The sequence below is a fragment of the Panthera tigris genome, chromosome C1 (genome assembly GCF_018350195.1).
Source record: "Panthera tigris isolate Pti1 chromosome C1, P.tigris_Pti1_mat1.1, whole genome shotgun sequence".
NCBI classification, from domain to species: domain Eukaryota; kingdom Metazoa; phylum Chordata; class Mammalia; order Carnivora; family Felidae; genus Panthera; species Panthera tigris.
In genome coordinates this window covers 14,155,610-14,171,537 of record NC_056667.1, presented here as the reverse complement: position 1 = coordinate 14,171,537, position 15,928 = coordinate 14,155,610, and the positions used below count along the sequence as shown (strand labels likewise).

The window sequence follows — 15,928 nt, the reverse complement described above, 5'->3', positions numbered from 1 at the left end:
GGGGACAAAACAGAAGAGACTCGTAAATATGGAGAACAAACAGAGGGTTGCTGGAGGGGTTGTGGGAGGGGGGACGGGCTAAATGGGTAAGGGGCACTAAGGAATCTACTCCTGAAATCATTGTTGCACTATATGCTAATTTGGATGTAAATTTTAAAAACCAAAAAAATAATAAAAATTAACAAAAAATAGATACCAATATAATTTCAAAGTTGGTGAAAAGCTTAAACAGATTTTTACTTTGAAGGACTAACCTATTAAATATCAAAACTAGACTTCACATATTCATGTAAAGATTATTCATCATTCTCAATTATAGGACCCAAATGAAGTGACTTTAGTTACTAGTTCAGTAAAGTAGCTTTAAAAAAAATTTTTTTTTTAAGATTTTAAGTAATCTCTACATCCAACATGGGGCTCAAATTTACATTCCCGAGATCCAAGGTCTCATGCTCTACCAACTGAGTCAGCCAGGTGGCCCTAAAAACTTTTTTTTTTTTGAGAGAATGTGAGTTGGGGAGAGGGGGAGGGGGGAGAGGGGGAGAGGGAGAGGGGGAGAGGGAGAGAGGGAGAGAGGGAGAGAGGGAGAGAAAGACTCCTAAGCAAGCTCCACGTTCAGCAGAGAGCCCAACTCAAGGCTCAATCCCACGACCCCGGGATCATGACCTGAGCTGAAATCAACAGTCAGATGTTAAACTGGCTGAGCCACCCAGGAGCCCCGCTTTTTTTTTTTTTTTTTAACAGAAACTGTTCTCATTTATTTACTTACATTATAAAAACAGCAAAATTGTGCTCACTTCGGCAGCACATAATACTAAAACTGGAATGATACAGAGATTAGCAAGGCCCCTGTGCAAGGATGACATATGCAAATTCATGAAGCATTCCATATTAAAAAAAAAAAAACAGCAAAATTAATGATCCTCCCCACCTAGCATCATCACCATTCTGGAGAGATATTTTGGATTAAGTTTATTGTTTATCATTCCATTTATATAAACAGGATCATATATCATGCATGATGTTTTACAACTTGCTTTTCTCACTTTATAATTACCAAGGACACCTTTCTGTGACAGCACATGTCTTTTAAAAACTTTTTATTGAAATACAACATACATATAGAAACTGCACAATTAAGGGCACCACTCGATAGATTTCTAGACTAAACACACCCAAGTCACCAGCAGCCAGAGCAAAGCAAATTACCCACATCTTCAGAAGCCTGCCTGGTCCTCCCTTATCCAAAGCTCTCTATCCAAGGGTAATCATATTCTGACTTCTAATAGTATAGAGTAGTTTTGCCTGCTTTTAAACTTACATAAGTGGAATCACACAGTAAGTACTTTAGTCTAACATTTGCGAACAGCTGTGGGTCGTTCATTATCATTGCCATGGAGTATGCCATCACATCAAACCGAGAACCGTGAAACCGAACAGTGCTGCCACCCCCGGAAGCTTCCTGGTGCCCCTCTGTGGTCCACCCTTCCCTCCACCCTTTGCCCCAGGCAAACGCTTATCTGCTTTGTCATCACACATTGGTTTGCATTTTCTAGAAGTGTATGTACAAATGCAAGCAGGTAAATGGAATACAGCACACAGTGTTCTGTGTCTAGCTCCAACAGAATGATTTTGAAAGGTATACATCTTGCTGTATGTGTTAGTACTTGTTCCTTTTACTACCGAATAGTCCACTTTATGGATAGTCTGGATTTTGTTTACCCATTCACCTGCTGATGGACATATGGGTCCTTGCCAGTTTGGGGGCATCATGAATAAAGCTGCTACGAATATTCATATAGTCACATACGTTCACACTTTGTGTGAGCAAACGTTTTCGTCTCTCTTGGGTAAATACCAGGAGTACAATGACTAGATGGCATGTTTATAAGAAACCACCAGATGGTTTTACAAAGTGGATGCACCAACATACAACCCCACCAACTGTGCACAACTCCAGCTGCTCCACATCCCAGTCAAATTTTAGGGGGTGTTGTCAGTCTTTTTAACTATTTTAACGGGTGTGGAGGCTGATCTATCTCCTCACGATTTTAATTTGCATTTCCCCAATGACCAATGAAGTTGAATATCCTATCACGTGCTTACTTGCCATTAGCATAATAATTTCTTTTGTAAAGATTCTTTTCAAACACTGTACCCATTTTTAAAATGTTTAATGTTTGTTTTTGAGAGAGACAGAACATGAGTGGGGAAGGTGGGGGGGAGGGGGGTGACAGGGACACAGAATCCAAAGCAGGCTCCAGGATTTGAGCTGTCAGCACAGAGTCCAACGTGGGCCTTGAACCCACAAACCATGAAACTGTGACCTGAGCCGAAGTCGGACACTCACCCGACTGAGCCACCAGGTGCCCCTTTTACCCATTTTCTTAAATGGGCTGTCTTCTTAGTATTAAATTTTAAGAGTTCTTTCTTTATTATGGAAACAGGCCCTTTATCAGATATAATGTATTGCAAATATTTTCTCCGATTCTGTGGCTTGCCTTTTTGTTCTCTTCATGCCGTCTTTCAAAGAGCAAAAGTTTGGGGCGCCTGGGTGGCTCAGTCGGTTGAGTGCCCAACTTCGGCTCAGGTCATGATCTCACCATTCGGGAGTTCGAGCCCCGTGTCAGGTTCTGTGCTGACAGCTCACAGCCTGGAGCCTGCTTTGGATTCTGGGTCTCCCTCTCTCTCTGCCCCTCCCCTGCTGTGCTCTGTCTCTCTTTCTCTCTCAAAAATAAATAAACATAAAACATTTTAAAAAAACAAAACAAAGAACAAAAGTTTTAGATTTTGACCAAATGCCACATATCATTTTTTTTCTTAGTGACTTTTGCTTTCATGACCTAAGAAATCTTTTCCAAACTCAAGGTCACAGAGACTTTTTCCCCTATGTTTTCTTCTGGAGGTTTTATAGTTTTACATTTTACATTTAGGTCTGTGATCCTTTCGAGTTAATTTTTATGCACAATAATGAGGTTTATTTTTTTCTCTGGATATGGATATCCAGTTATGCTAGCACATCTGTTGAAAAGATTTTCTTTTTCCCATTAAACTGCCTTGGCATCATCTTTAATTGACCATATATTTATGGGTCTATTTCGGGACACTGATCTAGATGTGTTTCCCTTCTCCAATACCACACTTTGTTTACTGTAGCTTTGTAGTAAGTCTTGATGTCAGGTAATGTTAATTTTCCAACTTTGCTTTTCTTTTTAAAAATTGCCCTGGCTACTTCGGATTGTTTACAATTTAATTTAGATTTAAAAATCAGCTTCTCAATTTCTATAAAAATCTTTGAGCATTGTTTTTCTTGCTAGAAAAAGAGAGAGAATATAAACTTCCTCACTGAGTTGCTAGGAGGGTAGAAAAGGGATAATATGTTAGTGTAACAAATACGGTGGCACGTAACAGGCATTCACTTAATGTTACTTCCGCTCTCTTTCCCTCTCTTGGCCTTTAAATAAACAGGATCCAATCTAGCAATGCCCTAACATTTTACTAGTGGGTCAATGGCTGTAGTAAAAATATTACCACACCAAAAGACTTTTATAAGTAAATATTTGTATTTTCACTTGGATTCAACACTGAAATGCACTTGCCAGAGAAAGCAATTCAGCATATTTACTAATAAACGGTTTCAGGCCACATTTTAGGAAAGCATAAAACCACAGCCAGAACAAAAATTTAAATATGTTTTCAAGTTCCATACGGTGCCTAATTACATTATTCTATAATACTAACAGAAAATTCTCCTCTAGCAAGATCACAATGTTCCATTATCCATATTGCTGTCGCAAATGGAAAAAGTATTTTTGCTCTCAAAAACTGTTTAGAAATACATAGAGCAAACAAAATATGGTGACCGATTCAACAATTAACATGTACTAATTTGAAACCCAAACCTACAAACAACCAAAAACCTTTGAAGTATTTTAGTTTAGCCTAAGTGATATCACTCCATGAAATGGCAACGTATCAGTTTCCAAACACAGGCTACCAAAAGGCAATTTTTGGTGAGCCACCAATACTTTGTGGTAAGCCACATTTATCAGATGAACTGATATTTAAAGACAAACAATAATTTGCTCCTTTTTCCATGACCTTACTCAATGGCCTCTTTCGGTACAGCATTTTTTTAAACATGAGAGTGGCCTTAAAAAAACAGCCTTAATTAATTTCACTACACTTGATCGATTACTGGAGGAATACACAAAATCTGCTGGCTAATTCAAAGGCAAGTCAGCTGCTAAGTCATTTCTGTCCTACTTTCTTAACAGGGAAGAAATAAGGCCAAACCCTTTCTTTTCGTGAAGATTACTGCAGGGCAAAAGCAATTTCATCTCTGTTGACTGAGCTGCATATCACCAGAGACCCATCTCCAGACATACCAGAAATTAATAAACTGTAAAATGTTGCTTGGGCTCCCCACCTGTCAAGGGCAAAGCCATTCTCCATTTACATAGGCTTGGCATCACCCTGACTCCTCCTGCTCATGAGCATTTCAGGTTCCATAAATATGACCAATGCATGACACCGTAACATCTGTGACATCTGTCTCCATTCCACTCCTCCGGCCCCATCTTGATTTTGATTTCCTCTAACTGGACCATCTCATCTTTGGCATGAACTTGCAGTAATATACTAACCGATCTCCTTGCCTTCATCTTGGTCCTTTCTACTTCGTTCATCTTTCTGAAATCAGAAATCCAACCATGTCCGTCCTCAGCCCCACATTCCGTGGTTTTTCTCAATGCTACGCAAAGAGTTGCCACACAACCCAACAATTCCACTCCTAGATACATACACACCCAAGAGAAATGAAAACATACATTCAGGTAAGAACTTGTACACTTGATCACAGCAGCATTATCCATAATAGCTAAAAAGTATCAACAACGTAAATGTCCGTAAACTGGCAATGGATAACCAAAATATGGTATATCCATACCATAGTATTCTGTAACAGAATAAATGGTGTTAATACTAATAGTATTAATATAAATATTATAAATATAAATAGTATTGAATACTAATAAGCAGTATTCTATTTGTTAACTAGAAACAAATTTAGATTCAATCTAAAATTCTAAATCTAAAATTCAATGCAATCCTTAATCAAAATCCTAAGAAGTTTTCTGCAGAAGTCGAACAACCGATCTAAAATGCACATGGACTCTCAAGGGACCCTGAATAGCCCAAATAATCTTGAGAAAGAACAAACCTGCAGGGCCCACACTTCCTAATTTCAAAACTTACTACAAAGCTACAGGAATCAAAACCATGTGGTACTGGCATAAAGACAGACATACAGCTCAATGGGATAAAATAATGAGCACAGAAATATACTCTTGCATACATGGTCAAATCACTGTTCACTAGGGTGCCAAGATCATTTAGGGAACAGCAGTCTTTTCAACAAACGGTGCAGAGAAAACTGGAGATCCACATGCAAAAGAATGACACTGGAACCTTCCTTATCTGACACTATATGCAAAAATTAACTCAATACAGATCAAAGACCTAAATGTAAAAGCTAAAAAACCCTTAGAGAAAAGTCAGGGCAAAAGCTTCACAATATTGGGTTTGGCAATGATTTCTTGGATACGACGCTGAAATAACAAAAAATACATATATTAGTCTCTGCCCCCAATTCCTGGCAGAGCTCCTAAATCCCTCGGAATTTCCTGGGTGATAGGAGTGTCTGTTCTAATGAGGCAAATCTCGGAGCTCCTGGATAGCTCCAGGGTGGGAGCTGGTCACGGGAAAGACCAAGCCAAGCCTGGAATTTGCAGCCCCACCCTGCATCCTCTCAGAAGGGAAGAGGGACTGGAAAGTGAGTTAATGACTGATCAGGCAAGGCCTTCATGATGAAGCTTCTATAAAAATCCCCAAAGTACGGGTTCTGAGAACTTCTAGGTCAGTGAACATATCTACGTGCCAGGAGGGTGGCACACCCCAATTCCACAGAAGCAGAAGCTCCTGCACTTTGGACCTCGGGTCCCCAGTCTGTGTGTCTCTTCATCTGGCTGTCCATTCATGGTCTTTAATATCCTTGGTAATAAACTGGTAATCTAGTAAGTCAACTGTTTCCTTGAGTTCTGCCAGCCATTCTAGCAAATTACCAATCCCTGGGAGGGGGTCATGGGAACTGTGATTCATAGCCAGCCAGCCAGAAGCACAGGCAACAGCGTGGCATCTGAGGCGGGGGAGTCTTACGTGACTGAGCCCTAAGCCATGGGGTCCAGTGAGCGTCAGAATTGAAGTGAATTATAAGACACTCAGCTGGGGTCAGGGAGCCACTTGCTGTGGAAAACCCACACGTCAGGTGCCAGATGTACTGCGAGTGTGGGAATAAGGAAAAAACGGAGTTTTTCCCATTCGGACACCAAAGGCACAGGCAACAAGGGGAAAAGCAGACAAACTGGACTTCACAAAAATGTTTAAACTCTGTGATTCAAAAGACAACATTAACAGAGTTAAAAGACATCCACAGAATGGGAGAAAATATATACCAATCATCCATCTGATAAGGAGTTACTATCCAGAATATATAGAGAGCTCCTAAAACACAACAATAAACCAATTCAAAAATGGACAAAGGACCTGAATAGACATTTTCAAGGACATACAAATGACCAGTAATCACATGAAAAGATGCTCAACATCACTAATCATCAGGGAAATGAAAATCAAAACTACAATGAGATACTAGCTTACACCCATTAGGATGGTTACTATTAAAAAATGAAAAGGGCGGGGGAGCCTGAGTGGCTCAGTCGGTTGGGCATCCGACTTCGCTCAGGTCATGATCCCACAGCTCCTGAGGTCGAGCCCCGCGTTGGGCTCTGTGCTGACAGCTCAGAGCCTAGAGCCTGCTTCAGAGTCTGTGTCTCCTTCTCTCTCTGCCCTTCCCCCAGGTGCTCGTTTTCTCTCTTTCAAAAATAAATATTAAAAAAAAAAAAAAAAGAAGAAGAAGAAGAAATGGGGGGTGCCTGGGGGCTCAGTCTGTTGAGCATCCAACTCTCGATTTCAGCTCAGGTCATGATCTCATTCATGAGGAGGGTGTGCGTGCGCTCTCTCCCTCAAAATAAATAAATAAACTTTAAAATAAAAAGAAAGGAAGGAAGGAAATAACAAGTGTCAGTGAGGATGTGAAGTAATTGGGACTCTTGTGCAGTACAGGTGGGAATGTAAAATGGTACAGCTGCTGTGGAAAACAGGAGGGCAGATCCTCAAAATGGTAAAAAACAGAATTACAATATGATCCAACAATTCCACTTCCGGGTATATACCCAAGAGAACTGAAAGCAAGGTCAGCTGTATACCCATGTTCATAGCAGCGTTATTCACAACAGTGCCCATCGACAGGTGAATAAGCAAAATGTCACACACACACACACACACACACACACACACAGTGGAATCTTATTCAGACCCAAAAAGGAAGGAAATTCTGATATATCCTACAACATGGATGAACCTTGAGGGCATCACACAAAGTGAAAGAGACCAGTCTCAAAAAGACAAGGGCTGTATGATTCGATGTAGATGAAGTACTTAGAGTAGACAAAATCAGAGACAGAAAGAATGGAGGTTGCCAGGGGCTGGAGGGAGTTGTTGTTAAATGGGTAAAAGGAGTTACAGTTTTACAAAATGAAGAGTTATGGAGATGGATGGTGGCAATAACCGCACAACATTATGAACGTATTGAATATCATTTAACTATACATTTTAAATGGCTCAGATGGTATATTTCATCACAACAACAAAAAAAAAAAATGGGGAAAAAAGGGGAGAGTACCCATAAGGGTATAATAATTAAATGAGATAGGGGCACCTGAATGGCTCAGTCAGTTAAGTGTCCGACTTTGGTTCAGGTCATGATCTCACGATTCAGGAGTTCGAGCCCCGCATCGGGCTCTATGCTGACAGCTAGGAGCCCAGAGCCTGCTTCGGATTCTGTCTCCCCCTCTCTCTGCCCCTCCCCGGCTCATGCTCTGTCTCTGTCTCTGTCTCTGTCTCTCCATCTCCCTAAAATAAACATTAAAAAACAAAACAAAACTTTTTTTTAAAGAATTGAGATAATGTATGTAAAATGTAATGTAAGATGCCAGAATCTGGCACAGTGTCCAATAAATGGTAGCCATTATCATCATTCCCTGAAGAAGTCAAAGCCTCTCTGTCCTCTGGGACACCGCCTGGACAGTTTCCAAGGCCTAGAATACAATTGTCCACCCGGTCCACCTACTAAATGCCAACATATTCTCCAAGATGGAACTCCTTCTTCCAGAAGGTGAGCCAGGGTAAGGCCAGTGCCTACTACCTGTGCACTTCACCCCCCAGGCTTTCCACAAGGCCTGGTATGAAATTGTTTGGGGACATATACATGAATGATCGCTAGTATATATATAAGCTGCAATACTGATCATTAGGCTTCAGTACTACCCACAACAGCAAAATAAAAGCAAACGTGTTAGCTATTTTAACTTATCACTGCTATCCTTCATTTACATGCTTGGAGCTAATATTTTTCAAATACAGGTAATATCTTAATCAGCTCTATAGAGAGTATTTCATTTTATCCTTACTCATAACAACCCTCTGAGGAAGGTACTACCATTCTATAGATGAAGAAACTGAGGCACAGATAGGTACTTACTTGTATATTCCTTCCTTCCTTCCTTCCTTCCTTCCTTCCTTCCTTCCTTCCTTTCTTAAAGTAAATTCTACACCCAACGTGGGGCTCAAACTCAGGCCCCCGAGATCAAGAGTCACACACTTTACTGACTGAGCCAGGTGCACACCCCTTAGTATATTGTTTTCTTTTTTTTTGTTTTTTGTTTTTTGTTTTTTGGTATATTTATTTCTAATGAAAAAAAATCAAGGAAAGGAAAAGTACAAGAACGTGAATGCCCCCATAGTCCACTGAATGGAATACATTCTAAGGGTGCTTGCAAATGTCCATGGCTTGCACTTTTCCTTGCTACTAAGAAAACTAAGATCTCTTTGAGATCTCCCCACCAATTCACAGGTTAGAAGACTACATATTCCATACTCTGGCCTCACAGTGGGAACGAAACGTGGGGAAAAGGGATACAGTCAATTTTAGAACTTTTCAAGTCACACTAGGGATGCCAGGACCCCCATATGAACCTGGGAAGTACCAGAATCAGATGTTCCTCAAAGCTTCCTCAGGCAAATCTGCAACCCTGGCCACTCACACAGACATCAGCTTGGTGTGAGGTCATAGCCTGGCATGCACAGACCTAGCACTTGAGTGAATTATAACAAGGCTCTGGGGGCAGTGGCAGTGCTTCCATGACCCACACTTGCAGGGCTTAGAAATTCTCAAGTCACAGGGAAGTACCTCCCTAAGTCTCATAGCTGGGATTTTCTCATCTGGAATCTTATTTTCCCAGGGAAACAGAAAACATACAACTGCCCATCCAGTCCAGAGTGACGAGCACAAGCTGAGGGCACCAGCTTGTCCCAGAGCTTTTAAGCCCTCTATTTTGGCAGGACACCATGCTTTCTATTCTTGTTGACAAGAATGTGTGATTTATTCATGTGGGTACACACAAGACAAATTACTCAGTACGTACAAGGAGAACAAACAACACAGCCCGTGGACGGAGTGGAGAAAGAAAACCAGAGCATTCAAGAAATCTGATAAAACTTAAAAATATATCCATAAGGGGCGCCTGGGTGGCTCAGTCTGTGAAGCGTCTGACTCTTGGTTTCAGCTCAGGTCATGATCTTGCAGCTCATAGGATCGAGCCCTGAGATGGGCTCTGCGCTGACAGCACAGAGCCTGCTTGGGATGTTCTCTCTCCCTCTCTCTCTCTCAAAATAAATAAACTTAAAAAAAAAAAAACACAATAAATCCATAAAATTAGCAAAAAACCATTAACGATGCATTTAGATAAAAACTAACGGAATATGGGCCACCTGGGTGGCTCAGTCAGTTGGGCATCTGACTCTTGATTTTGGCTCAGGTCATCATCTCACAGTTTCATGGGTTCAAGCCCCACACTGGGCTCTGTGCTGACCACCGCAGCCTGCTTAAGATTCTCCCTCTCTCTCTGCCCTTGCCCCAGCTTGAGCTCTGTCTCTCTCAAAATAAAGAAATAAACTTAAAAAAAAAAAAAAACCTAATGGAACATGCCATTCATAAAATGTAATATTCTTCACTCCTTTTTAATTTCCTGCAATAAGGCTTTGGCACTACGACTTAAACCAACATCACCCTCTACTTGTTCAAATACAAAAGTGCTCTCTGCCTCATGTTTCTTTGCTGACTACTCCCAGGCATCTCTAATACTAGTTTATTATTAAGATCTACTGACAATCATTTATATCCCCAGATGAAATAAAAAGTTGGTAAAAGTCCCAAGATAACAGGGACACATGATGGAAGATGTGAACTGGCAGAAATTCACATGAAATCTACTCTGGCTTTTTAATTTAAATGCTAATTTATTCACTTAATAAACACACTGAGGAGGAGCAAATATGGGCAGAGAATGTAGTCTGCAAAATTCTCAGCAATACATGTCATTCATTTAACAGTAATTATTGTATGCCTCCTCTAGGCCAGGGGTTAGGGGATCAACAGTGAACAAAAAAAAAGCCTCTGAGTCTCATGAGTTCACATTCAAGTAAGAAACAAATCGCAAATTTCAGATGGTGATATGTGCTATTAAGAAAAATCAGTGCTGTGAAGGAGAACAAACCGGGCACTTATTCAATGCGAACAAGTTTATTTAAAAAAAAAAAGATACATTAATTTCAAACTTTATGGAGGAACTAGGCAATGCCTATGAGTGGCAGGAATAAGAACAGAGGCCAAAGAGAAGGGTAAAAATGTGAGGGGGAGAAAGGAAAAGAAAGGAACAAGAGCTGAAAGAGAGAAACAGATGTGTCAGGAACAATGGCCTATTGTGCCTATTACAGGGAAGCATGTGTTTTGTTTTGTTTTGTTTGATTCATGGGTTCAATATATTAGGTCAAACCATATTAGAAACCACCTATCCTACCGCGCACACAAAATAGATATTTTAAAACCAAAATTAACAGGGAAAATAAAACTGCGAAGGGCAGGGGAAAGGTATTCGTAAGTAAATACAGCTCTTCCTACAGGACGAAATCATAGGAGACTTTTCTGTTGAGGCACTGCCCAAGCTTCAGAGTAAGAGATCCTTGAAGGGCAGTTTGGGGGGTTTTGTTTTGTTTTGTTTTGTTTTAAGAACTGTCTAAAGTACAAGCTTATGTGCTCTTTAACTCAGACGTATTACCTCTAAGCTAAACACGAGCAATGAAAATAGTCATTCTTTAGCAAACCAGTGAGAAGAGAACAAAAACACTTCAGGTCTAAGGCAGCCAGAGAAGAGCTCACAAAGGGAGCTGTCCATTCACCCTGGCTTCCCTTCAGTCTCGGTCAAGCCAGAGCATGACATTACCAAGATCCAGCTGAAAGCCCATTGTTGGCCCTTCTTCCCTGCCTGCATCTGCTATAAAACCTATCTTACCGCAGGCCGCCACTCTGAGTCTCCACCTCTGTTCTGCAGGACCAGGAAGCAAGCAGCCAAAGAGGTTTAGAGTTCCATAACCTCACTGCCTACGGGACTAGGAACCGACACTCACTACAGAGTGTGTGCATCTGCACCGTCTCAAAGATCTCTCAGACTAAAGCCTCCCCAAGTGCTTTGGTGCTTCATCCCTCTTACGCCCTTTCTCTAAGTCCCCCTGCTAAAGGGACTGTGCCCTGCAGATCTGAACTCAGTTTCTTCTGCAAAATTAAAGCCTCCTTCTCAACTGCATGATCATTCTCAAACAGTTCAACCATGTAAGCAGAAAAGCAACCAGAATCACGATCTTTGCTCTCACTGCTCTCTCTCCTGCCACCCCCGTGATCAGTTATGAGTCTTGTTACTTTTTACTTCCAAGTTCTGATCAATGAATCACCCCTTAACCACATTCTAACCTTGGAGTCTTCTTTGCAAGAAATGGAATAAGGCAAAGTTAACCATTTGGAGAGAAAGATGAAGAAAACAGCATTTACTGGGTTCCTGCTATGAATTTGGCACTGTTCTAGCCTAGAGGAGGTGGGAATTACTGTCTCCATTTTATAAATGGGGAACAAAGTGTGAAGTTTCTCAAATATACTCATTCCTTTCTGGTCTGACAGTGCAGGCGCACTCACAGCACCGTTGGCTTCAACTCCTGATCTGTTCTTTATAAAACACCGCCAGAACAATCATACCAAAATTCCATTGATATCACATCAATTCCCTGTTGAGGCAAATGAAATGCCTTCTGCTTCTCCATTTGCCCACTGACTGGCCTGGAACCCAATAATTATTTGTTGCTTAAAACCATCCCATGATTCTACACCAGCCTAGAACTAATGAGCCCTAGAGGCAGAAAGTAACAAGATTTTTTTTTTTTAAATTTTTTTTTTCCAACGTTTTTTATTTATTTTTGGGACAGAGAGAGACAGAGCATGAACGGGGGAGGGGCAGAGAGAGAGGGAGACACAGAATCGGAAACAGGCTCCAGGCTCCGAGCCATCAGCCCAGAGCCTGACGCGGGGCTCGAACTCACGGACCGCGAGATCGTGACCTGGCTGAAGTCGGACGCTTAACCGACTGCGCCACCCAGGCGCCCCAGTAACAAGATTTTTAAGACAGCCTGTGTGGAATATGCAGAATGCATGTGAAAAAGCCAAAGGCAACTCAAAAGCCTTTAAGACAAAGTGGAATTTCTCTAAGACATTTCACAATTCTGACTCCACCTAAACCACCCTTCTTCAGGGAGGAGGGATGCTGACTTCAGAATAGCTACGTTCTAACCCCTGCTCCTCCACACCTAGCTTCTTAACCTCTCCACGCTTCAGTGTCCTGCTCTATAAAAGTTCAACTGGGCCTCTGTTCAAATTCTCCCACCCTCCCGGCCTATCCAAGTCCAAGTCATTCTCCAAAGGTCAGGTCAAAGCCCATTTTCCTTGCAAACTCTCGCTGGATGGCCTCAGCCCATCACTGCACTTACTTGCTTTATAACAGCTCTACAGCAGAAGGAGCCTGAGCCACTCATTTTAACTTTTATCTATAATCGTGTATCACTGTGCCCCCATTTAACTGTTTCACCCCTGTATCCCCCACCCCCCACCAGTGTCCCACCTCATGAATGACAGTGACGCTACTCACTGCCTCAGGTGATCCTGAGCAGCACAACAATATCAATACCAACAGTGATTGCTACTACCGTCTGCTGACTGAGGAAGTGCCCGGCACTGGGCTGAGTATCTGATTACTTCACTATCCTTCAATCTTCCTAATCCTTTTAGGTAAAACTGTTTTGGGGTTTTTTTTTAATCTCCATTTCTTTTTTTTTTTTTTAATTTTTTTTTTTTTTAACATTTATTTATTTTTGCGACAGAGAGAGACAGAGCAGGGTCAGAGAGAGGGAGACACAGAATCTGAAACAGGCTCCAGGCTCTGAGCCATCAGCACTGAGCCCGACGCGGGGCTCGAACCCATGGACCGTGAGATCATGACCTGAGCCGAAGTCGGACACTCAACCGACTGAGCCACCCAGGCGCCCCTTTAATCTCCATTTCACAGTGAAGGAAGCGAGCCTACCCAAAGCTACAACAGTAGAGAGGATGGGGGTGAAGGGCGAGAGTTGGTAATTTCCAACTCAGCTGTCTGCCTCCCCCTCTTAACTACTGCCATCATACTTTGTAGTACTTATTGTGGCTTGGTTTTTATTTATTTATTTAGAGGAAGAGAGAGAGAGAGAGAGAGAGAGAGAGAGAGCATCTAAGCTGGGGGGGGGGGGGCAGAGAGAGAGGGAGAGAGAGAATTCCAAGCAGGCTCCGTGCTGTGTGCACAGAGCCCAACTCAGGGCTCAATCCCATGAACTGGGAGATCATCACCTGAGCTGAGATCAAGAATTGGACACGTAACCCACTAAGCCACCCACACACCTCCCTTAATGTGGCCATAGGATATCCACGGTTACATCTTCGCCCCTAAATGTGAGCTGTTTACAATCACAAAAACTGTATTTCTTGGCTCACTTACAGAATAACTCATTCTTCAGTGGCTCATACTCAAGCCTTTACTTAGACTAACTCGCAGTCTTAATAACTCTGTGAGATAGTAATAATTACTATTGTCCATTTACAAATGAGGAAACAAGAGGGCGAGAGGGTTAAACAACTTGCCCCAAATCACACAGCTGGTAAGTAAATTCAAGGGCGAAGTGACAGCTTTGATCAAGTAAGTAGTACTCCACTTATTAACTTATTCTCAACAATTTTTATTAAGCACTGGAAAACCTAGAAAGGGGCAGGAGATACAGCAATGAATAAACCAGAAAGCATCTCTGTTCTCATGGTGCTTACAATCTTAAATCTCTTTCAACATTTTCATTCAATGGGCACAATCTTAAATCCTCTTAAATTTTCCATACAAAAATATCAAATCTGGATAGTAAGAATTAGTATCAAAGAGCGAGCATGGGGCTTGAAGCCAGAAAACCTGAGTTAAGTTTCCAACTTTGCTACTTATTAGAAACTTTGTCATTTATTAGACCCTGGACCAATTCGTTCACCTGCCTCCCCGTTGCACTACCGGTGTGAGATAATGTATTAAAGTCGCGCACCGAGCGCAGTGTCTGGCACTTAGTACACGCTCAATAAATTAGCTTCCGTCTTTCCCCTCCCCTCCATGCAGTGACTTCACAATCTGTGTCGTCACTGAGCACATGTTAACAGGCTCCGCGTAGTTACATCGAGAACCAAGAAGTGTCCAATCTCTTATTTCCCTGGGCTATTCTCTTTCCAGATCACTATGTCTCCAATTTCAGGGCGCAGACTACTCTGATGCCAATAAATCAGATAATCAAATAAATACAACTCGGGAATGACAGCAACTCCCGTGAGGGCCTGTCTATAAAACGCTCCCCATGACCTTCTTTAGAAGGCACTTGTCTCGGCAGGACAGCACTGTGACCCTGACCCGGCTCCACTCCCCGTGCGGGAGATGCGGCCCCCGAGGAGAATTTCCAGCCTCCGGCACGAGGTTGTGCCCTGCAGACCGCTTTTTACTCGATGAGCTCTGCACCTCTCCTGCCACCTGCCAGCCCGACCGTCCCCTATTCCCTCGGGGCTGCGACTCCTCCCCTCCCACCTCGCGCGGACGCCCAGGGTCCTCCGGCCCGGGCCCCCGCCGTCCGATTGACCCCCCGCCCGGCTCGGGCAGCTGTCCCTGGCCGGAGGGGCTGGACCAGGCCGGTCGGCCTGACCTCCCCAGGGGCTTCCCTCCCGCCCTCCTGGTCAGCGGGGCCTGGAGCCGGCCGCTCCGCTCCGGGAGGGGCCTGCAGGGGCGAGAGGCTTCTCACCTATCTTCACGACCGCATCCGCCATGCACCGGTCCCACTTCCTGCCGAGCTCGGAGTCCGACATGTTCCCCACCCGCAGCTCCCACTTTCCTTAAGGTCGGGCCCCGCGCTTCGATTCCAGGCAAGTCTCGCGAGAGCCGGCCTCGGCCTCCAGGCCCGGAAGGCCGGCTCCGGCCTGCCACATATCGCGAGATAACCTGAATGTTTCCGCCCCTTCCGGGTTTTTTTTTTCCAGTTGGTCGTCAAGGTGACGGGGTTGCCTGGAGGCCCGAGGTGACCCTGACCTTGGAGCCGCGCCTACCTGAGGGCTGGGAGGCTGACAGGCTTCCCAGGCTGCATCCCGAGCCCTGTCGGGAAGGCCCTTCCTCCGCACCAGCTCCCGACGTCGGCCCTGGAATTTCCCAGGGCAAGTGAGGGCACGGCGCTTGGTTTCTTCATTCACTTTTTCTACTCCCTCATTCACTGTTTATTGCAGTGGGACTCCCGCCTGCACCACTAACACGGAGACTGTTCTGGCATAGGT

General features: G+C 43.2%; 1 protein-coding gene and 1 non-coding gene across 2 annotated transcripts in view; one reads left to right on the top strand and one right to left on the bottom strand.

Annotated features, from left to right (window-relative positions):
- The window catches only part of MICOS10 (mitochondrial contact site and cristae organizing system subunit 10), a 34,013-nt gene extending 18,405 nt beyond the window's left edge, over positions 1-15,608 (bottom strand). The window contains exon 1 of the mRNA XM_007083757.3: positions 15,406-15,608. Within this exon, the coding sequence (XP_007083819.1) occupies positions 15,406-15,469 (64 nt within the window). The 5' untranslated portion in view covers positions 15,470-15,608. The remainder of the gene's footprint in view (positions 1-15,405) is intronic.
- Positions 790-896, top strand: LOC122241682. The gene has a single exon (XR_006221920.1). It is a non-coding gene; the product is annotated as a U6 spliceosomal RNA (small nuclear RNA).
- Positions 15,609-15,928: the final 320 nt, after the last annotated feature.